At 47.6% G+C, this 26,566-nt stretch overlaps 2 protein-coding genes across 3 annotated transcripts in view; one reads left to right on the plus strand and one right to left on the minus strand.

Moving 5' to 3' along the window:
- Positions 1-5,398, minus strand: part of LOC142557931 (craniofacial development protein 1-like) — a 36,822-nt gene extending 31,424 nt beyond the window's left edge. The window contains exons 1-3 of one of the 2 annotated variants that reach the window (XM_075670129.1): positions 5,380-5,398; positions 4,789-4,859; positions 4,122-4,230 (exon numbers count right to left, since the gene is read on the minus strand). In XM_075670129.1, the coding sequence (XP_075526244.1) occupies positions 4,122-4,230; positions 4,789-4,858 (179 nt within the window). In that variant the 5' untranslated portion in view covers position 4,859; positions 5,380-5,398. Of the gene's footprint in view, positions 1-4,121; positions 4,231-4,788; positions 4,860-4,960; positions 5,116-5,379 lie in introns of those variants that run through there. The other variant, XM_075670125.1, reaches the window with a different exon arrangement.
- dnk (deoxynucleoside kinase) overlaps positions 5,133-26,566 on the plus strand; it is a 63,064-nt gene continuing 41,630 nt past the window's right edge. The window contains exons 1-4 of the mRNA XM_075670134.1: positions 5,133-5,266; positions 6,779-6,834; positions 7,298-7,372; positions 9,739-9,792. Of these exons, the coding sequence (XP_075526249.1) occupies positions 5,206-5,266; positions 6,779-6,834; positions 7,298-7,372; positions 9,739-9,792 (246 nt within the window). The 5' untranslated portion in view covers positions 5,133-5,205. The remainder of the gene's footprint in view (positions 5,267-6,778; positions 6,835-7,297; positions 7,373-9,738; positions 9,793-26,566) is intronic.

Consider the following 26,566-nt stretch of genomic DNA (forward strand, 5'->3'; position numbering starts at 1 on the left):
AATTTAACAAAGCAAATCAGTAGTTTTTGATCTCTTGACAGATATAGTCAAAAGTTTAACGGATACTGACAGGTATCCAGAGTAAAACTTGGCACTGATAGGTGCCCCCTATAGTGCTATTTACACTGCCAATTTACAAAAACAGTGGTTCTGCACAATTTCTTCAAATGCTATAACCTCTTGAAATCCCATGCCATTTATTTATGCATTTATTGCTGCTCTTAATGCATTCGTATATATGATGGCTGCAACAGTGCTTTTGCACTCACAGTGGGAGGAGGAAGTACTTGAAATCAAAGGTGTCATACACATGCTATACTTTTAACCAATTTGCCATGTTTTAAAATGACGTTTTTTTTTAAAGAATGTCAATTTAGGCTTGTTAGTATTCTACATTATTCTACTAGCACACAAAATACACTACGCCTCAGGATAATGTAACAATTCTATGCCAATGCCATTCCTTTTCACGCTTTGTCAGTAATCAGAGTGATGCATTGCCTGTATTATCGACGGGATCAGCTGGCCACAAACAGTGGATTATAAGTAGAGACTAGAACTTTAGGCAAAATGCCCATTTTTTTCTGATGTCCTCACTGTGTCTATTTAACATATAAGCAGGAACTATGGGTCTAGAAACATTTTAGTGGCACTACCTTTGTGCCTATAAATGCCTATTTCGATGTAGGTGCCTATATTGAATTTCTGGAGCCTAAAAATGCCTTTTTCAGTGTTTTGTCCCAACCTTACCTTTGTTTATAATGTCATGACCAGCTGGTAAACTTGGCCGAAGGCAGCCAATTATTACTATAAACACTTTGCCAGAGTAAAGGCTGTTATTAACAGCTTTTCAGCAGACTAGAGCATTGCTGCGAGGAGGGCTCAAACAACACTAAGCGACAATACACACGAAAGTCTCATAAAGTACTTGTGCGCTCACTTCACATTTTTAGCCAACATAATCGAGAGTGCTCAGGTGCAAATATGACGGGGAATGTGGGGATCATTTTGGATGTTCAGGAAAAGTTGGCCACTATCCTCAATGGACCTGTTGCTGATAAGAGTTTGCTCTGAAGTTCAATCTGCCTCAGACAAAAGTTCTGGGCTTTTAAGTTTTGAAAGAACTGTCAAAGGCTCTGACTAGCAAACATCCTAGAATTCCAGAAGGCATTGGACCGTAGATTATCCTAAAGTACAAATATGCACCCCTAATAATGGCGGATACCGAATGTTCCTTTTCTGCATACAGACAAATACTGAGTGAAAGAACTGTCAACCCAAAAATATTGAGGTGGTGCTTGTTTGTCACTGCGTTCGTAACTACTCTCATGGTGTCTATAGTAGCACTAAATTTCGGATAAATTTTGTAACCTACGCAACTTGCCTTATTTCTTTTTGTCGAAAAAAAATTTTGAATTTCACGAAACGGGGAGTTAGTGGGTTGTGCTCATTAAAAAATGATAATTTATTGTCAGATGCACAGGGGAAGTCATTGGAGCCCCATACCTGCTTAAAGAACAGTATTTGGTAGCCACATATGCCTTAAATGACGGCTTCAGTCTGGGGCAAAGTGTTGCACGCAAAAGCACAAGACATCCTTTTACAGCTTCATCACGAGATCCTCGAACCCATAGAACACTCGCATAACGACAAGATAGTCCTGGCACTCGATCTCAAGGGTGCCTTTGATAATGTTAAGCACGCCATCATACTAAGGCACCTTAGCGAGACCAACTGCGGCGCTCGCACATTCAATTATATCAAACATTTCTTAACGGACCGCTTGGCCTATATACGCCTACAAGAGACAGAGTATGGCCCATTTGTGATGGGAACACGGGGCACACCACAAGGCGCTGTGTTGTCCCCGCTTCTTTTTAACATTGCCATGGCACACCTCCCGGCACAGCTGGCGGGTGTCGATGGTGTTCAGCATGCGCTGTACACCGACGACATCACCATCTGGGCCACTACGGGAAACATAGGAGAGATGGAGGAATGCCTGCAAGCAGCGGCGAGCATAGTAGACAACTATGCCACGTACTGCGGCCTCCAATGCTCCCCGTCCAAGTCTCAATTTGTACATATTCGAACTTCCCCAAAATGCAAAATCTCAGTTCAGTTTTCTCTCGCCAGTGGCCCCATCCGAGAAGTAGAGGAGATTCGAATACTCGGTCTCTTCATTAATCAACACCGCAAGGCAGGCACAACTCTTGCCAAACTCCGCAAGGTCGGCGACCAGGTGGGCCGGATGGTTCGCCGCGTTTCCAACAAGCGAGGAGGGTTGCGAAGTAAGGATGCGTTGCGGCTCGCACATGCCTTCGTAACTAGTAGAGTATTGTACTCGACCCCATACCTTCGCTTACGGAAACATGACGAAGATTGCTTGGAGGTAGTACTCCGCAAAATGTTCAAGAGAGCCCTCGACCTCCCGATCTCCACTTCCAACGCGCGTCTTCTCGCGTTGGGGATGGTAAACACCTATCGGGAACTTCGCGAGGCGCATCTCGTTAACCAATACACGCGTCTCGCCCAGACCGTGTCCGGTCGCCGCCTCTTAGACCGGTTACATATTAAACATGACCACCATATGATGGAAAGGGTTCGAGTGCCCGAACTGTGGAGAAGCGCCCTCTACGTTCGACCCCTTCCAACTAAGATGAACAAGGAGGACCATAATGGCCGGCGCCAGGCGCGGGCGGATGCCCTGCACCGCCACTATGGCGCTAAGAAACACGTCTTCTACGTCGATATTGCAGGCCCCAACCACTCCAGGGGGGGATGGTACACGGCTGCAATCATACACGAGGAAAGACAAGTGGACGGCCTCTCGTTCAAAGCACCCAGCTCAACGCATGCGGAGGAGGTGGCGATCGCCCTCGCAGCCTCCCATCCCGACTCTAAATTCATCCTCACAGATTCCCGTGGAGCCTGTCGCAACTTCCAATTGGGATGGATCACTCCTCTCGCCGACAAAATTCTTCGCCGCTGTATTCGCGACTGCGATCCAACTCATCGCTCAATAATATGGGTCTCCGGCCACCAAGGCATGCCAGGTAACGAAACCGCCCATGAGGCAGCCCGCGCACTCACTTACCGGGCACCAGGCATCACTTGGGAGGACCTTGACCCAGATCACAGCCCTCTTCTTTCTTTTAAAGACATTACTGAGCACTATCGTGCCGAACACCGCCGTTACCCGGTTCCTATGAAGGGGCTGGGTAAAGCTGGCGAACGAACTCTCCTTAGGCTCTTTACAAACACCCTACTGTGCCCGGCGGTTCTCAAGCACTTTGACCCTTCTTTTGACGGCCGCTGCTCTTTCTGTGGGGAGGTAGCCGACACCTTCCACATGGTTTGGGCATGCAGGCAAAATCCTTCTCTCCCCCCCATCACCCCTTCCCCTTCCCGAGAGGACTGGGAGGCGGCCCTACTCGGCTGCCAGGAACTATCGGCCCAACAAGCCCTAGTTCGGCGGACCTACGTAGCGGTCAAGACCAACGGGGTCCCGGAATGAGAGACTCCGCCCAGTATTGCAAGGGGCGCGACCAACTAGAGGTCTCTCCCCGAGCACCTCTCTGTATATATATAGCCCAATAAAGGCTTTCCACCACCACCACCACGCAAAATGCAAAGGTTGTGGGATCGTTCCCCACCTGCGGCAAGTTGTTTTTTCATCCACTTTCATTTCAATTAATTTATCGTTTCTTTATTTCATTTATTAAGCACAAGTAATTTTCCCTGTGTTGTCCTCGGTGTCAGTGTTAGTTGGCTTCCTATGACATGACTAATAAAAATCTCGGTTAACGCCCTTTCTTCCAGCTTCAGTGCCTGTTATACATGCCTAAAACAGCATGTTTAGTGCCGAGACATCCTATATCTAACGCTAAGAGTGACATTGAATCGAGCGGAAGGAATTGTTACATTATACCGGCTTAGAACATCACAATAGACGTAGAGAAAGTGCAGAGCTTTCTCCGAGTCTATTGTAGTGTCTTTGTCTCGTGTGTAAGCTAGTAGGTTAATATGGATATACTATTTCGTTCCTGTCTGATTAAGCTGTGTTGAATGATAACACCGCAAGGTAGGAAGCCAGGATTTAGATACAGTTAGATCCTCACCTTGATGATTGCTTTTTCCTTGTTACCTTGCGCTTCTTCGTGGCAGGTACCTCAGCGTCACCCCCAGCGTCATTTTCAGCATCTGACTCATCGATGTCGCTCTCTTCGGCTGAAATATAGTCAAGTGACGCTGTGCAACGGGAAATCAAAAACCTTTAACAGACACGCACACAGACGAGCTTCCTGGCTGTGGCATCTGACGAGTCAGTTTCACATAAGTGACGCCCTAAAGATTTAGAAAAAATATAAAATCTTGCCGTTTGTACAGATTAACACAACTGTATCTATATTAACAGAACTGTTACCCGTTTGATAAAATGCGAAATCATACAAGCTCCCCGTAGGGCCGTAGCAAAGACTGGGGGCAAAGTGGCCATAGCAAAGATTGGTGTTGCAGCATTCGGGGGGCGCGGTAGCTTTCTACTTAGACATACCGTAAATTATTTAGGGGATAAAAGAAAAATATAAATGAAAAGTGCCCCGGCCCGTACCCTCTACTTAGGCAGGTAGCACCAAACGATGTCGCCCCTCCTAATAAGAAGCATTAACTGCTAGCACAGCTGATACAAACGGTGTGTGAGCTACCGACCGCGCTTACGATCCAAACGCTTCCGAGGCATCATCGAATAAATGAGAGGATGACAGTCTCGAGATTGGCGGCACGCACCCGATGGAACGTAGTCGTCATCTTCACTTTCAGAGCTGTCGGCCGGCTTCGTCAAGTCAAAAGTGGACATCCTGCAATTGAGGAAAGTATTACTCAGTGTTTTCTTCTCTCGTCTCTTAACAGCCTGCTCAAAACGTGTTTCGAATGCACATCACTGATGCATTATACGAACGAGAATTGTTGAAGCACTGCTGACACTTCTGGATCGATCTTGGGTTGGCTACTACGCAACTGCGGGTCAACGGCTACGAACTGTTGGACGGCTGTTTGCAGTTGCAACTTAGCCCATGCTTCGTGTTGTTTCTCTTTTCTCTTTGATAACGCCATGGACAGCGACGGGTTGCACGTGATGTCAGAAACGCGTGTTTACGTCAAGATTTAACAATCTGTTTAGTAAAGACAAGGATTAAAAGTTTCATGTTCGTGTCGAGAGTACTGCGACAGCTTCGTAAAGCTACGAGTCCACTTCACTTTTTGGGTGAGCGTTTTCTTCAAATTGTGATATCGAGCGTCGCAGCCCGCTGCGAGCGAGAGGCTCTTATCGTATACATACTTGTGTAACCTAGCAACGATGAAGCAGGAAATCTCACTTTTTTTCCCCGTATGATGTGCAACTCCGCATCAGCACTATGCGGAGCGGTAGTGCGGCTTCTGCGTGCAGCGAACCACACTCTGCTTTACCGCGAAAGAACAATTTTTTTTTTTTTTTCTATGATCTCGCGACATTAATCTCATCCGTGTAGCAGCGCAATTTTTTCGTGAAATAAATGAAGAACGTTGTGTAAAAACACACAGGTAATTACTATAGCGCTAGTTTAGCAAAATTAGGCCACCCGGTGGTCTCAGTAGTATCCGACTGGTGGCAGTGGTATGGTGTACTGTGGTGCAGCCGACATCGGTAGTTGCGGCCCGCGCGTTTGAAACGCGTGGTTAATGTGTTGCTGTGTGAGTTGTGTGTTGCTGGAAATATAATAGTGACGGGGTGCGACGACCTATTCAGCGTGTGCAGGAAAGCTTTCGTGGTAACGATGTGTACGCACTGACAATTTTGCACGCGCTTTCTAGAGTGTAGAGCAGTCCAACATAGTTTCGTTTTCCGAACTGTGCACGTGCCTAACATACGGCCGACCCACGCGCATTATTTTTCTCTTTAAATACTATTGCGTATAAATAACTTGTAATATTGTAGATTTTAGCGTGGTCGTGATGCACGTGCCCTTCGCTTCGGCGATATACTATCTCGCCCGGCTGTCAATGGTCGAGCGGTGCTTAAGTCTGCGTTATCTTCATATATAGCCCGGCCTATCGTGAGTGAGAAATGAATAGAATCGAGCGAAAGGAGTCGTTACATTATGCCACCTTTGCATAGTATTCCGCTTTGAAAATCTTTCTCGTGTTGTCTTTCGGCACGTATGCTTAAGCACAGGTTGCTAATTGCGCCAAAACCTACCAGAGTAAGGGTTTGACAATAAATGCCAGTATGTGTAATGACATTCGGTAATCGTAGATGTGGTAGTTGTGGCGTCGGTTGTGGTTAATGCATTAAAAGCAAATTTTTGTATGCATCATGTGAACCTCTTGCATGTTATCCACTCCCTGTTGTGTATAGGATGGCTTACGCGAGATGACTTACGGTGACCGGGTCTGCATGCATGTGATTGGCAAAATTTTCATATTCATCCTGCAATGTTATGGTTAGTACTAAAGTATTTTTTTAATACTATGTTGATTCATTATGAACAGAACCACAATGTTTAATTCAAATTTGGCAATCGAAGTTTAAGTACGGTTTAGCATGAAGCACATATGTAGTTTTAGCCTAGGCATGATTTTCGCTCAACAGTACAAATACCCCCTCCCTCTCCCCCATAACGAAAGCTATCTTGCACGTCTTACTCAAACATTATTTCATCTCTTTGTGTTAATGCACGCGTCTTGATTGGTTGGGTTTCGAACAGTAGCCTAATTTGGTTTTCTTTTATGCTAACAGATGTTGTGGGTGACGCTTCACTCCTTAAGGCAGCAGGGAAAGGCCATACAGTGAAAGTAAGCCCGAAGTTCTTGTGTAGTAGCAATTTTTTTGCAAGTTCTCCCAGTGACTATGTCAAAAGCTGTAATGGAATATTACAGCACTGCTAGCATATATTTGGATCAAATTGAATAGTTCAGACAATCCAGGACTCTCTAAGGCTCAGTCATGTGCCAATTTGTCTGCCTCTTTGGCAGTGGGGCTCAGTAAAACTTAGCCAACAGTTTGCTACTGCCTTTTGCTTTCTCAGATTCCTGTTGTCTATTTAATATTGTTTGTGTGCTCAGTTACCATAATGTGCACTGCATGAATGAGTGCAGTGACATACTCTTTTTAGCTAATAATGTGGAATTACCAAGAGGTGACTTAGAAGTGCTCACTAATCATCTAGATTTCGTGTTAGTTTAGTTTTGTGCTGAAATGAAACAGCCATCTACTTTTTTTTCTTTTTTACTCTCTTGTGCTTCATATGAATGGCAGGTGGCAGTGGAAGGCAACATTGGTTCTGGCAAGACTACTTTTCTTGAAGGTTGCCAACAGTTTGTTGACACAACGGTAAGTTTATTGTCACTGCCTAAAGCAAGGATGTACGAATATTCTTTTTTGTTTTTCATGTAACAGGTCGACTGTCAAGATATCCATTTACCTATTTAAATTGAATAGGAAGTATTTTATTACCTGCCACAGTGGTTCAGTGGCTGTGGCATTCTGCTGCTAAGTACAAGGTCACAGGCTTGATTCCTAGTTGTAGCAGCTGCATTCTGATAAGAGCAGAATAGAAAAACATTTGTGTGCCGCACTTAGGATGCACTATAAAATGGTATTGACGAAAAATTTTTTATCCTGCTCCTTTTTTTTTATGCCCTGTAACTACAATGTCATGGTAGAAGTCTTTGAACATGCAAAAAATTGACAGTTATATCCGCTTCTAAGATGACCATTTCAATATGCCCGCCAAATAGACCGTGGCTTCTTGGCATATGGTTTGTTTACATAGCATCTCTGCATGTCACGAAAATCGGGAAGTATTGATCACAGTTTTCAGACGTTCAACCCTGCAATTTATTAAGTATGTTATTTTCCAAATACTAGCATATAGAATATCTAGTGAATGTTATATCATGTATAGGCAGGAATTTTGAATTGCCAAGAATGGCATAAGGCATTCCTGAAAATTCAAGTTCATGAAGGCATAAGGCACAGAAAATTTTCACTTTGGCCTCATCAACGAACATGAAAAATGTAATGTTGCATGAAATATTTAGCAATGCAAGAAATTTTGGACTACTAGTAATCACCAGATTGCCACTCACAGGATGTTTAACGACACAGTGGTTGCATACAGTAGAAAAAAAGTGCAAGCCCCCCCCCCCCCCCCCTTGCCCACCCACCCTCCCCTCTATCTATTCTGGCAGTACTGTGCAATACATGCTATCAGGTGGCAAGTTATAGAATGTTCCTCACATGATTAAAGGCCAGCTGCAACGAAATATTGCATCATGTTTAAAAAACCAGTTTAAGATTGTGTAAATATAGAGGAGCCTCTGTGCAAAATTTGACATTTGAAATTTGAGTGGAAGCGTCATGAAAATCAAGCAAAAATAGACATTTTTGATACTGAAACTGTAAAAAAATGCTGCCATTCCTGCTCGCTGTGTGTGACACATGACCTAGAGTGCACGACTCCTCGGCATGACCTCCGCGGCTGCCTGCAGCATGCTGAAAAAAATCTCGGAGGAGGTGGGCTGGGGCTAGCCTCATAGCGACGACCGCCAGGTACACGCATCGTCTGCGTAGGTGCTGTTTAAAGAGAACTATGCAATTAATTACCAGCTCTGCAGCTCCACCAACATTGTTTTAATAGTATATACTACTCATTTATAACAAATATAGCCATAGTGAAATTTCGTTGCAGTTAGCCTTTAACAAAGTGGCAGATTGTAGGTAATTTTGGGGAGGTTTTTTTTTTCATAAGATAATGGCTGATCAATTTTATTTTCATGCAAACCTTTTACTAAGTAACCTCAAGATCTTCAAGTAAAATTAATTTTCAAATTTTGTGATCCACTTAATGTAGATACCACAGCCAGGCATGTTACTTCTTTACCACAATATGTTAAATATATGAGTAGCCGGATATATGTTTCCATGATTCATAGAAAAAAATAAGCTGCTGCCATCTGCACCATATTGCAGTTTAAGAGCAAAAGAAGGTTTTTCTAAATGCACTGCATGATAGTGTGCTTGATAATCAAGAGTGAATTGGACTTTTCCTTGATGTCGTTCCTCTTTTTTTTTTTTTCCTTTCTTTTTCACATGTTTTTCACATGCAGCCTCTTGGTGATAGTGAAATAACAATGGCTAGTCATGCTCTGTCGTTATGTTTTCTGTGGCATACTTTGTTACCCCAAAAGCACATTTCAGTCAACAAGCACAACCAACTAGCACCAACTTTATTATGTATGTGTATATAAATATATATGATTGAGAAAGAAAGGAAACCGAGGGGGCCGTTTTTTTTATTAATCACAATCATAAGATTCTTACTAACATATATATATATATATATATATATATATATATATATATATATATATATATATATATATATATATATACACACACACACGTAAAAGACCCCACAGTCATGTGTTACATTTGCAGTTAGGGAAACAAGTGTAGGTGACTTCCATAATTCAACTCAAGACTTCGGAGTTTGATGGCACAAACTAGGAAATGTAATTATCCTATTAATTATATTAATTAAACTAGGATATGTAATTTATCTGCACTAAGATGTCTTTTTCAAACCTTAGGGACTAATAAATGTATAATGATGCTGAATTTCTTTTATTTCAGTTCTTCCTACCAGAATTTTTTTTTTTTTGCATTTTACTAAATTTATTAATCTGACTGTGCAGGTACTGATTGAACCAGTGACCATATGGAGAGATATACAAGGACAAAATCTGCTGGTATGAACACAGCTTATTCTCAATGAGTTCATGTGCTCTCAGTGTCTACCAATCACCACTTAACTACATGGTCATATGCAGCACACATTGAAATTGCTGCTGTATATAGCTGGCTCTTCTGCAGCCTATTTCCCCTGACTTCCATCTCTTAAGGAGCAACATTTTGGTAAAAGTAATTTAATCTACAATCTTAGAAATTCCCCTAGAATAATTTAGTGCAATGCCCTCACTTGTTGTGCTATTTTTAAAGTTAAATACATTCAGCAGCCTTTTGGCATCTACAAGCATTGGTGTTCATTTGGGGCATTATTGTTGTCATTTCATTGTATGCTGCAGGTACAGTGCTCAGCAAATCAAACATGCTACTCGGAGCACATGGCTGCTGGCACTTGTTGCGCCACCGGTGAGCTTTCGTGAAAGTGAGCTGGTGCATTGTGATATACGCTGAGGGCAAGAGGGTGGGTGACTCATGGAGGCTGCATCCGGCTGACAGTCATTCGGTCTGTGTTTCGCGGTGGCGCTGCCGGAATGCTCCAAGCCATGGTTTCTGTACCACACTCACGTGGTGGGAGAAACTGGCAGCACGCGTGATTCGCAGCACGAATGAGTATTCTCTCGCAATGTGCTAGCATGGCTCATGGTTTTGTAGTAGGACCAAGGTGCTTAAGGCATACTGCATGCTGACTAAAACAGAGAGATGAATGAGTGCAGAAGGAATAAATATCAACTTTCATTCTTAAAAAAAACAGGCTTCCCTCACCCATGACTTTATGCACGCCAGATCTGCCTACTTGGCTTTGGCCTCCTGTTATACTAGTACTTCATCATGTCGCCTCTAGCAGCCACGACGGCCGCCGTCCGGTGGGTAAGGCTGTTGAACAGGCGGACGGTGAGTTCAGTATGCGCCAGACAATTCCAGTTGGCTTCCACAGCCACGCACAGTTCGTCGACCGAGGCTGTGGGAAGCGATTGACAAGACAGACAGACAGACAGAAAAACTTTATTGATAGCAAGTGAGTTTTGCTCCTCTGGGTCCCTGGACCACCGCACGGTCCCGCACGGTCCCGCACTACGTTGAGACGTTCATGCTCCTTTTGTTCATGACGTTGGCAGCCCGAGCCACCGCAGTAAGCTGCGATGTCGGGTCCGTAGACGAGAGCAGGACCTCCCAGTCCTCCCAGCTCGAGATGGTGGGCTGTCCCTGCGGGGGAGGATCAGCAGGGCAGCCAAAGAGGATGTGGGAGAGTGTGGCATGAGGGTCTCCACATAGGGAGCATGTAGGGGAGGTGCCACAGTAGTGGGATAGCAGCTGAGGGGATGGGAGAGAGCGGGTCTGGAGGCGTCTCCAGAGGATCTGTTGGGAGTGCGACAGGGAGGGGTGTGGAGGAGGGTAAGTCCGACGGTCCAAACGGGGTATTTGCGTGAGCTCCGCAAAGCTGTGTACCCGCTCCCTCGAGAAACCCAGATCGAGGCTGTCCTGAGCCCGGCAAATTAAACCTCGGGCCAATTTATCGGCAGCCTCGTTTCCGGGGTTCCCAGAGTGAGCCGGCACCCACCGGAGCTCAACCCTGCGTGGTAAATTCTGGGTGGAGATGTTCAACAAGTTCCAGGCAGGGTTGTGAATTCTGCCTCTGGCAAAGTTGGACAAAGCAGTCTTTGAATCGCTAAAGATGTATTCAGCATCCGAAAGGGCAAGGGCTAAGGCGATGGCGGTCTCCTCTGCTTCCTCAGGTGTAGAGCCCGAGGGAAGATGGTGAGCTAGGGGTCGGGGTAAGGTGGGGTTGTAAGCAACTGCTACAGCTTCATGCGCTGTACATGCAGCGTCTACCCAGATGGCTTTCTCAACTTGTCCGTAATACTTTTGGAGGGCATTTGCGCGAGCTACGCGGCAAGAGATGTGATACTGGGGATGGACATTTCGAGGAAGGGGTTTCACTACAAGGGGTGTACGAATGTGTCGCGGAATGGCCATAAGGGTTGACTGATTAGCGGGTATGTTGATGCGAAGGGAGGCGAAGATATGGCGGCCAGTGGCGCTCGCGGCAAGTCTTAAATACTGCGTCTGAAGGTGCGCCTCAACTAGTTCAAGAAGCGTGTTATGCATGCCTAGTGCAAGGAGTTTGGCTGTGCTAGTACTGCGAGGTAGGTTGAGGGCTGCCTTAGTTGCAAGGCGGATCATGGCGTTCACGCGCTCGGTCTCCGTGCAGTTCAGCTTGAGATATGGTGTGGCGTACAGAATGCAGCTAAGCGTAAAAGCATGCACAACTTTCATGTTGTCTGCTTCGTCTAAACCCTTGTGCAGGGAAGATACGCGGCGTAGAAGCTGCAACACTGATTGCGTGGAGGCCTTGAGTGTTTTAAGGGTATGGTCATTGCGTCCGGAATCCTGCAGGTAGAGGCCAAGGATGCGCAGGGTGGGAGTGATGGGGATGGGGGATCCTTGTAAAGTGATTTAGATGGGTGAGTTAGCGGCAGATTTTGGTCTAATTAGGAGGAGCGCGGACTTAGAGGGGGAACATTCGAGTCCGATAGATGATACGTGAGCGGAAATCGTGTCGACTGCTAATTGTAGAGTTTCCTCAATTTCCACGTCTGAGCCATGAGTAGTCCATACGGTAATATCATCAGCGTACAGAGTATGTTTTAGGTGGGGGATAAGATTGAGCTTCTGGGCTAAGGAGATGAGAGCAATGTTAAATAGAAGGGGGGAGAGGACCGCGCCTTGCGGGGTTCCAAATTCGAGTGTATAAGAGGGTGTGCTGAGCTGATCAATGTGCAAGGAGGCAGTGCGGCCAGAGAGGAAGGCACGAACGTTGTTGTAGGTCTTAGGGCCTACCTGTAGTTCCTGCAGTTCCCATAAGATGGCAGCGTGTCGAATTCTGTCAAATGCCTTAATGAGGTCAACCGCCAGGATGGCTTTAGTAAAATGGGGGATGGTATCATCAAGCACATCGTGCGTAATTTGAAGTAGGGCATCCTGCGCAGATAGATGCGCACAGAAGCCCACTATACTGTGGGGGAAAAGGTTATTTTCTTCCATGTACGTTGTCAGTCGGGCAAGGATTACGTGCTCAAAGGTCTTGCCGAGACAAGATGTAAGAGAAATGGGGCGGATGTTCTCGAGGGTGATGGGCTTGTGGGGTTTTGGGATAAATATAATTTTTCCATGCTTCCAGGAGGCATGGAGGGTACCTGCCTCCCAGCACTCGTTAAAGTAGGTAACGAGGTGAGATATGTAGTCATCATCAAGATTTCGGATGGCAGCATTCGTAATTTGATCTTCCCCGGGTGTGGTATTGCACAATTTCAATAGGGCTGCGCGAAATTCAGATTCTGTAATAGGAGCGTCAAGCTGTGGTTGGGGTGAGCCCGTTTGCAAGGAGGACCTGGGGTGGTATAGGTGCATTTCACCTGCGCGAGAAAGGCGTCGGTGTCGTGCCGATGGTTATGAGTGAGGCGGCGAATGCTAAGGCGCGTCGTGAGTTTTAGATTGTGTGGGATCGAGCATATGGCGTAACAGGTGCCAAGCGCGGGTTGTGGAGAGATTGCCTGGGAGGCCGTCACAAACCTGAGCCCAGTTAGCTTTGCAAAGAGTGTCACTATGGTGTTCTATTTGGGATTGAAGCTGGGTGAGTTTAAGTTTTAGTTTCCTGTTGTGCTTTTGAGTTCTCCACCTTCGCATTATGTTCTCTTGAGCTTCAAGAAGGTGGGCGAGCTTACTGTCGATAACGGGGGTGTCTGGGGTAGTATCGAGCGTTTGGGTATGTTGGCGAATGTCTTTCTGTAACTGAGTAGTCCAGGTGTCTAGATCGAAGGGGCCCTGTGCTGGCTGCGCTTGCCTCAATTTACGGAGCTGATCCCAATTTGTGTGCCTAGCGGTAAATTTGCGCTGAGGTCGGCGATAGTTCACCGCTATGCGAATCAGGTGGTGGTCACTGCCTATTGTGGCTTGCGTTCTTTCCCACTGTAGGTGAGCCAAGTTTCCACCAAGCGTGAGGTCTGGGCTAGTATCGGCAGTAACACTGTTACCAACCCGCGTAGGTAGGCTAAAATCATTAAAGATGGTCAGATGAAGTAATAGCGTATTATTGTATAAAACTGTGCCTCTGTGGTTTGTGCGTCGATAGCCCCAGTCCAGGTGAGCGCAGTTAAAGTCACCGGCAACCAGTAGGGGGTTTGATCCGGCCATTTTGGTTATGGATTTGAGGAGTGGAGCAAGTAGGTGAATCGGCTGTCGTGGGAGAAGATAGCAGTTAAGCATGAACAGGGAAGATTGTGCAGGGGTGTGGGGTAAAATTTCGATGAAGGTGTGAGCAATAGGGGAGGTAACGTCGTGCTCCGCATAATGCAAGGTGTTACAGATGTATGTAACCACCCGAGGAAGATCAGTGGAGTCAGAGGGGATAACAGCGTATCCTGGCAGTTGCCTGCAAACATTGGCATCCTGGATAGCGATAATGTCTGGTGGGGACAAAGAATTGGCAATAATCTGCTGCAGAGGGTCACGCTTTCGCCGAAAGCCCCTGCAATTCCATTGAATAATTTGTAAGGAATTATGGTGCCTCGGAGGAGCCATGTTGAAGGGTGGCGGGGCGAAGGAGGAGTGCAGAAGGTGGGACTGCGGGAGGTGAGGCCGCTGAGAGTCCAGGCATAAGGTTAGCTAAACGCTCCTCAACCTTGGCCATGATGCTAGATATGACCCTATCTATTATACCGGTAATGGTAGCTTCAATCATAGTCTGGCACTGTGCAGTGACCTGCGCAGTAATGCGCTCTGTGAACTTGGATTCTAGGTTTTGGGCGAGGTCCTGAAATTTGGCATCCAGGTCTATAGGTTGGACTGGGCTCTCATCAGGCCTCCTCTTTTTCTGAGGAGGTTGGTCGGACGGGGTGGATGAAGAAGATGCGGATGGTGGAGTAGGGGGTAGAGCAGGGGTGGAGGTAGAGAGGGCTGCCTTGAGCTGCCTTACCTCATCCCGCAGAGCCTTCACGTCCGAGTCCTGGGAGGTCATGATGTTCGTCTTGGCAACCTTGGAAGCCCATGTAGAGGTAGACGGGAGGGTCGTGCTAAGCGGGGGAAAGTCCTTCTTTGTAGGGAACTTTGTCTTCTGAGGCGGTGGGCTAAGTCGTTTGGTGGCGGCATTTCTTGCCTTGCACGAGCCGGTGCCCGTGAGGTGCTGCCCCCCACAGAGAATGCAGATCGGGATGCAGGAGGGAACATCTTGCGGCTCATGCTTGTCCCCGCACCGCGGGCAGAGACCACTCTTGGGGGGGGGGCACACGTCGTATCTGTGGCCCGGTTGACGACAGTTTGTGCACGCGAAAACGAAAAAATCAGAATCGTGACCAAATCCGGCAACGTAATCCCCGAGGTCGGCAAAATTAGGATCCTAGGCATGGTCATCGAAAAGCACGGAAGGAACGGCGAAACCATCACCCGTCTCAAGGCAAAAACAGCCAACGCGATTCGACTCCTCAAACGAGTCACTTCCCGAAAGGCTGGCATGAGAGAGAAGAGCCTAATTAGGCTCGTCCAATCTTTCATCATCGGCCACGTCGCGTACGTTGCAGCCTACCACAGATGGCTGCAACACGAACGAAACAAAATCAACGTGCTCATCAGAAGAGCGTACAAGACATCGCTGGGCCTGTTCGAGTCCACAAGCATGACCCGCTTGTTACAACTCGGGCTACACAATACGCTCGAAGAAATAGCCAAAGCGCAACAGACCTCTCAACTGGAGCGGCTGTCCATGGCCAAAGCCGGGAGGAAGATACTGGACGATCTGGGAATAAGACGCTCGAACGAGGTGGAGATGAAGCTCCCCGTCCCCGAAGAGGTCCGACGCCAGACCAGAATCGACCCCATACCGAGGAACATGAATCCCGAGTTCAACAAGGGAAGAAGAGTGGCGAGGGCCAAGGCTCTCATCGACCAGCATGCCAACGACGAACACGCGCGGTACGTGGACACGGCCGAATACCAACGGAACGCCTTCGCAGCGGTCGTCATAGAGGCGTCAACCGGCGCCACGGGGACGGCAGCGAGCGTGAGAAGCACCGAAGCGGAGCAAGCGGAGGAGGTAGCCATCGCCCTGGCCATCGCTGACGCAGACTGCCACACGGTGCTGAGTGACTCAAGACAGGCGGTGCGAAACTTCGCCAAAGGGCAAATCTGCAGGGAGGCTGAGCGCGTACTGCGAGCGGTAAAACTAGACGAACGAAAAGTACGACTCAAGTGGTTCCCGGCGCACGCGGGCGACTCGGAACGCAGTGAGAACCATAACGAGACGGCACACGCCGCGGCGCGAGCGCTAACCAACCGCGCCCCGGCGACAGACCGTCCGACGTGGTTCGGAACCAAGGACCGCATGACGGATTACAATGAAATCACGAAGGCCTACCGCTTGGCTCGCAGGACTCTTCCACCCCCGCACCCGAGACTGAGTCGAGCGGAGGCGGTAGTACTGAGACAGCTCCAGACCGGATCGCTACCGAGCCCGAAACTGTTGAATCGCATGTACCCCGAGACATATCCGACAGATATGTGCAGAGTCTGCCGGAGGGAGACCGCAGACTACACGCACATCTTGTGGGACTGCATTAAATATCCAGAAGACGCTAACTCAAGAACACTCCCACCGCGGCTCGAGGCAGCCGCGAAGAGCTACGACCGAGACGATCAGCTCTGGGCCGTCCAGCAGGTCCTCGAGGCGCTCGAAAGGCACGGACCCAGCGAGCCGGCAACGGCGAGCGGAGACCCGCGCCGAGTAACGGCACCTTCGAGGATGACGTAGGCCCTCGTCGGGGCGCACGAGCGCCCAACTGCAGGCATAAATAAAGTTTGTCCAATCCAATCCAATCCATGTGCACGCGTCTGGACTTCCCTTGTACGTCGTGCATCTATGCACTACACTCATGTAGCGTATGGTGTGAGGGACTGGGCCATGCGCAAATGTGATCAATATGGAAAGGGTCCTACCCATTCTGCGGGCTGCGATGATATCAGCTTCCGGGTTGCAAGTCTGGAGGTCTTGTAGCATATCTTCCGGTGTTTCCGCCCAGTAGGCTTGCGAGATGACTCCGCGCGCAGCAGCGGGCGGTGGTGCGATGTAGGCGGCGACGGGGTAACTGGTTTCTTGAAGGACCACTGCCTTGATTTGGACGAGATGAAGGGCCGTTGACTCGTGAGGTGTAGCGACCGTGAAGGTGTTAATCGTCGGGTGAATCCGGAGGTGAAACTCTCCTAGGTCCCGGTCAGCGGCGGTGACTCGCAGAGCTTTCATGAGTGGCTGCGCCATGGCTCCGTTCAAAGCGAGGCCTCCTCTTGGTCGGAAGACTACCCTTATAGTGCCGGGAGGAAGTGAAGCAAGTTGCTTACTTCGCAATGCGATTGCGTGCGTCACGCGCAGCTGTTGTTGTTGAGCACGGTATGTCGGCTTGAAGGTCGCAGGGGCAGTGTCGGCCGGAGCACCGACGGCGGGTGCGGCAAGCTTATCTCGAACAGGGGCTGCATGAGGAGGTACAACCAGCGTTTCCGGGCTTGGTTTGCCTCCCTTGTACGCACGGAGTATCGTGGTCCACTCACTGGGTCTGAACGTTGTCGGGTCGAGGTCTTCGCCCTGCGATTGCACCTCCATGGCTGTTGGGGGTGGGTGCGCTACCAGTGATTGGCCTAGCCTCTAGCGAGGCAAGACCCAGTGCGACGGCTGGCCAGGAGCAGACTTTCCGACATCGATACGGTCCAAAAAAAGGTTCGGATGTAGGTTTAGCGGTCGGCAGCGCCGCAAACGGAGGGGATTCGTGCGTATTCCGTAGTGACTGGCACACACAGCGCACGGCACCTCGGGAGGCCCGGGCGGGGGGCGACGGGCAAAGCTCGCGCCTCGGGAGGCCCGGGCAGGGGGCGACGGGCAAAGCTCACGTTGGATCGGTTCGGAGTGCGCACCGACGGCACGTACGTTCTCTTCGGGCAGATTTCGGGGTCCGGAGAGCGCCGACGGCACGTCCGTTCACTTCGGGTGGCTGTGGTTGACTCAAGACATAGACCGCTTTATAGCAGCCCAGACATTTTCCATTAATTATATTCATGTCAGCCCCTTGCGGTGACCACTCTAGCACCATAATGCCTCTTTGCTCCAGGAACCGAGTCACCGACACAGCGATATGGACAAGGCTCCTGTCTTGCTGGTAGTAAAAGAAGCCTTCCGAAAAGGGCTCGTCCAAGACGGGGTGCAGGGTGCTGTCTAGGAGATCTCTGTATGCAGTAGCATTGAACCGGCCTTCGAGATGCACCAAGGGCTCAAATCTGTCCTTTGATATAGCTTCCCAGACGCTGACAGAGCAGCATCCACTGCTGGCCACTTGCTGAAGATTTCCTCCCTGAAATCTGTGAAAATGAAGGAATGTTTGTCAATTATACTTTCTTATTTGGGCGTGATATGCATACACAAATTCTGAATACAGTGGTGCACAATGAAAGCATTGGCTGCATATGATAAAGCGTTCGAATGACAGAGCACGCCAATGAGCATCAGTGTGTTTCGGCGGTCGATAGCCCTACATCGATAAGGTATTCAAGCAGCTGCTCAGTGAAGCCCTGCCGAATTATGTTTTACAACGGAGAAGCACGAAATGCTAACCGATATGCAGTTTACTGTGTTTGCTCATATCCTTCCCACTTTGTAGGTGTCAACGTAAATTCTCCAAGGCAGGCAATGCATACGTAGAGTGACTATATGTAGCAATACATACGTAGTCACTCTTTCATAGCTTAGAGATTACTGATTACTTCGGTTCCCCATTCTTGAGTTTGGGTGCTAGAAGAAACTGAGGTCATTTTTGATCTCCTTAGCGGTTAAAAGTGGGTTGTACTTTTCAGTCTTCAGGATGCATTCATCTTCGTCGGACGTCGTTGCTCTCGGTCAGCACCCTCAGGGCAGGTTTTCTGGGCGGCCTTCATGGCAATACAGATTAAAAATCCTGCCAATTTGAGGAATATGCATGCTCCATAACTGTCGCAATTTGTGACTGCGACATGCCTCTGTCATACATGGCAACTATTTGAATATGCTCTGCCAAAGATATACCTAGCATAGCTGATTCAGTATGAAATTCCGCATGAATAGTTCTGTCCTTTTATAAGAATTTAGGCAGTCACGCGATTGATAAGGGTGGGTGTCTTTCGTGTCCAAACTATTAGATAAGACGGGTAACCGATGGTCATTGTCAGAATTTTTCACCACAGGGGCTCAAAGCATAACATTATCTATTGGCAGCAGCAATGCGTCATGCGCTGTGAGCACATGGGACGGGGGCTGTACGAAAGAACGTCTTGTGGTGCTTGGTAAGCGTCTAGGCCAGTTTCATGCCACGAAAAACGGTGATCTCGTGGACATGCCTTTCTCCTCTATGTTTTTTACTGGCCTTTTGCTGACGACTTCTTCATCATAACGTAGATCAATGCCCGTTCATACAACAGCGTCAGTTTGCAGGCTTTGGTTGTACGTAGACAGTTCGCCAATGGATGAATGTATCACAAGGTTTTACGTGTGAGAGAACAATCTACTTATGCGATTGTCTGGCGTGTTGTTATGCCCACACAGATATTAACGCAAGTACAAGAAATGAACAGAAATCTTGCTTCACCGAGCACTGTTTATTGAATCACTCACTTGTCAGGCATATTTCACATTTCGCATAGAGTAAGATTGCAAGGATACAATTAAAAATGGGATAGAACAGTAAAACCATGAAACTACAACAAAACCTCAGAGAAATGGAGAAAATTTATATACTGTGCGATACTTCTCTTTCAGTAATTTTGCAGTGTCCACAATAAAGAATGCAGAAGGTAAACTGAAATACCGTATCCATTTAAAATACTTAGTCATGAGAAAAGTATAATTTCTCGCTGCATCTATTCAATAATGTCATTAGGCACAGTGTCATTTTGGGAAGCCTTGAGCAACGCCATAGCCTTTGACAGCAGCCTGCCTGTTTCAAGACCTGCCCCTGCATATGTTGGTCGTTGTGGCAGCTCAGTTCGATATAACGAAGTATTCGGCTAGAGTCCCAAGGTACAAAACCTTATGCAAAAGGGTCAATGCTAACAGCACTTGCAGTCTCTTGCTCTTGTTCTTTTTTTTTTCTTTATTATATTTTATTTTGTCCTGCATTTTCTTACCTTTTTCTGTAGTAAGTCCCTTAGACGGTTCTCTGTGCCCATTTTTCTTGTTTTCCTGAGCACACAATATGTTGCAAACACCTTAATTCTACTCTGAAACATTACGCCACTCTAGCACATGTGGGGTTCTCCTCCGTGCTCTTGGGACAAAGGAACGACAACACAGTAGTGGAAACAATCACAAGGGCATTTATTGCACCTTTCATAGATCAATGCCTGCTAGTCGAGTTGCTATCCACAAAACATGCCGATGGGCACGCGACAAATCTAGAAGTCCGACTCATCGCGACCGCATAGCGAGCAAATATGTTCGCCCCATGCTGGATCCCAACGCCTGGTCGTTCGCGCGTACTGTCACACGAACGGTGGCGCATTCCAAGGCGGCCATGCGAGACGGTCTTGCAGAAGCATGGGTCAGCGCACGCGCGGCGCGGCACGTCCGTCCCGCTTGCTGTCCCGTCCCAAAGTCGAAGCGCCTTGTCTCTCGGCGCCCGAGTAACCCCGCCTGTCGGCGGCGTTAGCAGCGCAACACTCGCGCCATCTCTCGCGCTGCGCTTCAACCACATCGACCGGCGCGGGCATCACGCAGGCCACGCGGCGAAGCCGGATTACAGGAGACGCGCCATGCGGGAAAAACATATCAGGGGACGCGCGAGAGTCGCGCATCCCCATACACATCGCGAGAACGCTAATTAAAAACCTTTGTCATGCACACACAACCAGCCTCTCGCGAAAGTACGACTATGGCATGCCCACTTTGAGTAGCGTGGCAGGCACTGACAGCTCAGGGCCGGATTAAGAAAAATGGGGGCCCTGGGCTAATGTGCATGCAGGCCCCCTTTCCCTATACTGACCCCCCCCCCTGCCCTGTCGCCTGCTACGCTACTAGAAATATGCTGTTTCATTTTAATTCCACCAAATTAAAAAGAATGAAGTGTGATCAACGGGATTATTATTATTGTTATGTGGAAAACAACTTAACTTGCTTTAAACGCGTCCTGTTGTAAACACCAACACATATGTTCACCTTGTGATTAATCTGCATTCTGTTTTCAGCAAAAGCGAGGCTTTAAGGAAAAGTTTAGTGCACTCAAGATGAACAAGAACATAGAAAAGACAACACAGCTCAGATGTCGATCCTTCTGAAGCTAGGCTTTGTTTGCATCACTAAGTTTAATCCCGTGAAGAGACGCATGGTTGTATCCAAAACATTCTTTAATAAAATTCAAGCATCAGACTGCAGTAATCGTTATACATGTTACTCTATAAATATGCAATATATGTGTACAATACTTAAGGCAATACAAACACCATAAAAATACACTAGAATACAGATGAAAATGACAAACTGTAATTACAAAACATTATTTGAAAATATTTTCGTTAAAGGTAAGACAAGCAAGAACGGCACCAAATAAACGTGGCACTATCAAAAACAACAAATATACAGTTCTTTATAAGCACGCTAAATATCACAAGAAGAACAAACGAGACGAACAATAAAGATTTGCATATCTTGAATTACACTGCTCATCGTTTCATTGGCAACATGGAGGCTGGTAGGCGACACAACGAACTTATTGGAACTATTCATGTATTGCACAAACGGTCCTCTTTTAAAATGGCATCTTTCGCGCCTTCGCGTTGGCGAAATCAGCTGTAGTCTGTTCGAAGGATAGATCGCGGAGGAGGTCACTTTCAACGGACATGACAGCAAGCGAGTTCACCTTGTCGTCAAGGAGGCTCGAACTAAGGCGATTTTTGATCAGCGACAACTTGGAAAACGATCGTTCGGTCTCGCAGTTTGCCACGGGTATGCTTAAGTACATTCGCAATGCAATCGAAAGGTTGGGAAACACATCAACAAGCTTTCTTTCGTGCAGCAACTTCATTATTCTCAGGGGACTTGTGTCCTGGCACACAGAGTTGTGCGGAAAGTTCGCAAACTGAACGATTTCAGCGGAAAATGTTGGCTCCAAATAATTTTTGTAGGTTTTCACCAACTTCTCAGCCTGCTGTGCCAGAGAGGCCTCGCTCCCAACTTCTGTCAGCAATTTTAAGAATCCGAACCTTTCGCAGAGTTCAGTGTAGGCAGCCTTTCGCACTCGCAAAGCAGAGCCTAGACTGTCAAGTACAACATTGTAGGTCTCTAGATAAACTTTTTTCTACCTTGTAGCGCACTGTCGCTTTTTCCATCCGGGTGCTTGCTCAAAATTATGCGTTTGCCCTCATCCTGATAACATTGATTGGTACTTAGCGTGTGTGCTCCCTCTTCGAAGGTATGAAAGAGAGGTCGCAAAGAATTAACAAAGCCTTCTAGAGAGCTCAGCAGATCTATAGCAGTTGAAATATCTAGGCCTGGTTTCTGAAGTGCTACGCTCATTTTATCAAAGCACTCCAAGATTTCATTCCAGAAAATCGCCATGTATGCAGTCTCTAGTTTTGTCATTTTCTTGAAGAGAGAGTGCGCTTCGTTCCTAGTGTCACCGTTTTCTTCCTCGTTCTTTAATATAGCTTCAAGGCAACACAAGACTGCATTGAAATTTTTCAGAATGGCCTTACATGATTCAGCATGTCTTGACCACCTGGTCTCAGAGAGACTTTTCAAAACAAGCTGCTGGCCAGTTCCGCCCATGCTGTCCAAAAGATACCTCCATCACTTAGGTGAGGCAGCAAAGAACACATACAGTCTCTGAATTACCGTGAAAAATTTGACTGTCTCAAGGCAACTGTCAACGCTACACACGCCAACTATGTTCAGTAAATGACCAGCACACGGGACGTAGACTGCCAATTCGTTCAGGTGTTTGATTTGAGCTTGCAGTCCTTTGTATTGTCCTGACATATTACTTGCGTTATCATAAGTTTAGCCCTGCAATCATCAATTGAGATGCCGTTGGTCTTCAAGAGGGACATCACAGTATTGAAAAGATACAAGCCGGTATGGGATTCAATTGGAACAAATCCAAGAAAGCATTCGTACACTTTCCCATTGAAATATTATCGTAAAGCAACTGACAGCTGATCAGCGTGAGTAAGGTCTGGAGTCGAATCAACAATTAAAGAGAAGTATTTTGCGCATTTCACTTCATCGAGACGTTCCTTGACAGCCTTTGCCATATGCTCAATAAATTCATCATAAATGGTTTTTGACAGATAGGATGCGTGACGTTTTCCTTTGTTCCCGTTGCGTTTGATGTGCTCCTCTATAAAGGGTCCCGTTGCGTTTGATGTGCTCCTCTATAAAGGGATGAAACTTCGCAATGGCCTCAAGCACTCCCATATAATTGCCATTTCTCGGTGAACCAAAAATCTTCTTACTGCCCCTAAACGCTAGATTGCGCTCAGCTAGAAGAAGAAGAAGAAGTATTTTAATGATTGGAAAATGTAGAGAGGTCGGCCGGATAATGGAGCATCTGGCCTGCTACTCTACGTAAGGGAAGGGGAAGAGGGGAAGAAAAAGGGTCACAATGGGGGATGATAATGGGAGGAACGAGGTGAATGACACATTACACAACTGGTAGAAGCTTAACTACAATGACTACCCGCTTCAACACCTCTGTCCAGTAAGCGGTCTCAGTGACAAGATGCTTAACCAGCACATTGTAAATAGTGCTGCTCGAGTTAGAGCGGGCGAGCCATGCTGCCACGTAGTTCCGGTGTTTGACGCTATTTTCATGTGCGCAAACCTTTTCTTCTGCTCTTTTCCAATCAGAAACGCTATGCGTGGTGAAAGCACTGGGGTTGCTTGAAATCGAAAATAGTTTGCACATGAAACAGTAAACGGAACCTTTGGAACATGGTTATTTGAAGCCAAACTAACAGGAAACAAGTGAGTTGGTTTTTGGAATGTTGTTTGCTGGCGCTCGTCAGTAGGAGGAGGCTCATCGGGGAGGTTTGGCACCTGTTGATCAGCAGTAGTAGAAATCGGGCATAGCGGACCGGGCACTTGGAGCTCTGTGGCAGGGGCCCTGCCAAGTAGCATAGGCGTTGCTGACTCAGGAACAGGACAGGGCTCAGTTAGCGTCGGTTGCTCAGAAATATGGACGACTGAGGTTGGCACCGTTTTCACAGGATCCAGACAGCCAAGATGAGTCAAACCTTGCTTCTTGCCAGGAAACCGTGGTGAAGGAGTTGGCAAGTCCTCCACAGAAGCACAGTCGGTACTATTGGGAGTTTGACATGGACTCTGGGTAGAGCGATCATACTGCTCCGCGTCATCTTTGGTAGCTTCTTCTCACGCTCTTCTCTTTCTAACTTCGCCTTTCGTTTAGATGCACCACTTTGATGCTTCCGACCGAGCATTTTTTCATAAATGGATGCTAATTCTTCATCGGGCACTTCGTCAGTCCGACGCGACCGCAGGTGGTGGCCGTCCCGATGACTGGCGCACGCTGCCTGGATGGTCCGTGGCTGGCCAAGAGTGGTGCGTCCCCTGGGAGCTCCTCAGCGGGCGGGCTTATGCAAGCTTAACCGGCGGCTAGGGGCTGGATCGCAGCCCGTGATCAACTTCCTTTTATAGACGCGTGCCGCGTCTGTCTGTTACTCGCGCCAAAGCAGGCGTTCACATACGCATAGATTTCCTTGTACAAATTCCCTCCTTCTCCGTACAGACTCAGTCCTTGTCCCGTTCCAGTCTCGTCTTCCTATTGGCTAGGAGCAATCATCTGTTCTGAAAGGTTCTCGATTTTTATTTCGCCCCGTCGATGCCGAGCGCGAGAACGAAGGGGAAAGGGCGACTCCTAGCGCGGGCAAAGTTACGCTTTTCATCACCTCTGAGTCGTCTTTTTCTTCTTCTTTCTGGAAAGTTCGGCGGCCAGTCTGACCTACTTTTTCCGTCGAGCGCGCGCGAGGGTGTGCAGCCACTAGGCAGGAATGGGCCCTGGAGACAGGCCTTTGTGTCCAGCTCTCCAACTACCCCCTTCACTCTTCCACAACCCTAGCCCAAACAGTGAACATTCCATGCCCCACGGCATGCGGACAAAAGCATGTGTGACTTCTTCTTTCCTTTCCTGCCTAGACTCTGCCATTAGACTAATCATCATCTGCTATCGGACTCATCCTCCACTGCCCAAATTACCATCGCAGTAAAGAAAAGTCGAATGGGAAGCACTGTTGGATACTGCAGCACATTCTTTCTATGAGAAGGACAGCGGCGGAAATATTTGAGAGGAGGAATGTGGCGTGGTGGTGACGAGGGGCAAGGGAGGTTTAGGTCCTCATCCCACATTACATGTTTTAGGTGTTTCCCCCTTGCCCCTCCTCTCCAGACACCACTGTACTGATGGACTGACAGGAAACCATGAAAACTCTTCCAAGCAAACGCACCTCGCTTCATAAGAAAGAGGGCCCCGCTGGGGTGGCAGGGGATTCCTGTTTTTGCATAATCCTAATCCATAAGAAAGGGGATGCCAAAGACTTGAAAAATTATAGACCGATCAGCTTACTGTCCGTTGCCTACAAACTATTTACTAAGGTAATCGCAAATAGAATCAGGAACACCTTAGACTTCTGCCAAGCAAAGGACCAGGCAGGATTCCGTAAAGGCTACTCAACAATAGATCATATTCACACTATCAATCAGGTGATAGAGAAATGTGCGGAATATAACCAACCCTTATATATAGCTTTCATTGATTACGAGAAAGCATTTGATTCTGTCGAAACCTCAGCAGTCATGGAGGCATTACGGAATCAGGGTGTAGACGAGCCGTATGTAAAGATACTGAAAGATATCTATAGCGGCTCCACAGCCACCATAGTCCTCCATAAAGAAAGCAACAAAATCCCAATAAAGAAAGGCGTCAGGCAGGGAGATACGATTTCTCCAATGCTATTCACAGCATGTTTACAGGAGGTATTCAGAGACCTGGATTGGGAAGAAATGGGGATAAAAGTTAATGGAGAATACCTTAGTAACTTGCGATTCGCTGATGATATTGCCTTACTTAGTAACTCAGGGGACCAACTGCAATGCATGCTCACTGACCTGGAGAGGCAAAGCAGAAGAGTGGGTCTAAAAATTAATCTGCAGAAAACTAAAGTAATGTTTAACAGTCTCGGAAGAGAACAGCAATTTACAATAGGCAACCAGGCACTGGAAGTCGTAAGGGAATACATCTACTTAGGGCAGGTAGTGACTGCGGATCCGGATCATGAGACAGAAATAATCAGAAGAATAAGAATGGGGTGGGCTGCGTTTGGCAGGCATTCTCAGATCATGAACAGCAGGTTGCAGCTCGACAAGCTCTCCCCAAATGATCAGGCTAAATGCATGCTGTTACATTAGGCGGCGGGCCCCATCTGCTCGTTCTGCTTTTCTCACTTCATACATGTCGCTCGAAGTTCCGTTGCCCATGGTTCCATATACTAAGCAGGTTAGAATAAATGGACCCCCTTCTCGTACTGTCCAAGATGAGGCCCTGTGCTGCAGCCCCCCCCCCCCCCTTAATCTGTACCACATGTGAGTGTGGTACAGAAACCACAGCTTGCTGTGCTCTGGCAGCGCCACTGTAAAACACAGACTGAACAACTGTCGGCCGGATGCAGCCTTCGTGCGTCGCCAACCCTCTTGCCCTCAGCATATCC

The sequence above is a fragment of the Dermacentor variabilis genome, chromosome 1 (genome assembly GCF_050947875.1).
Source record: "Dermacentor variabilis isolate Ectoservices chromosome 1, ASM5094787v1, whole genome shotgun sequence".
Lineage (NCBI taxonomy): Eukaryota > Metazoa > Arthropoda > Arachnida > Ixodida > Ixodidae > Dermacentor > Dermacentor variabilis.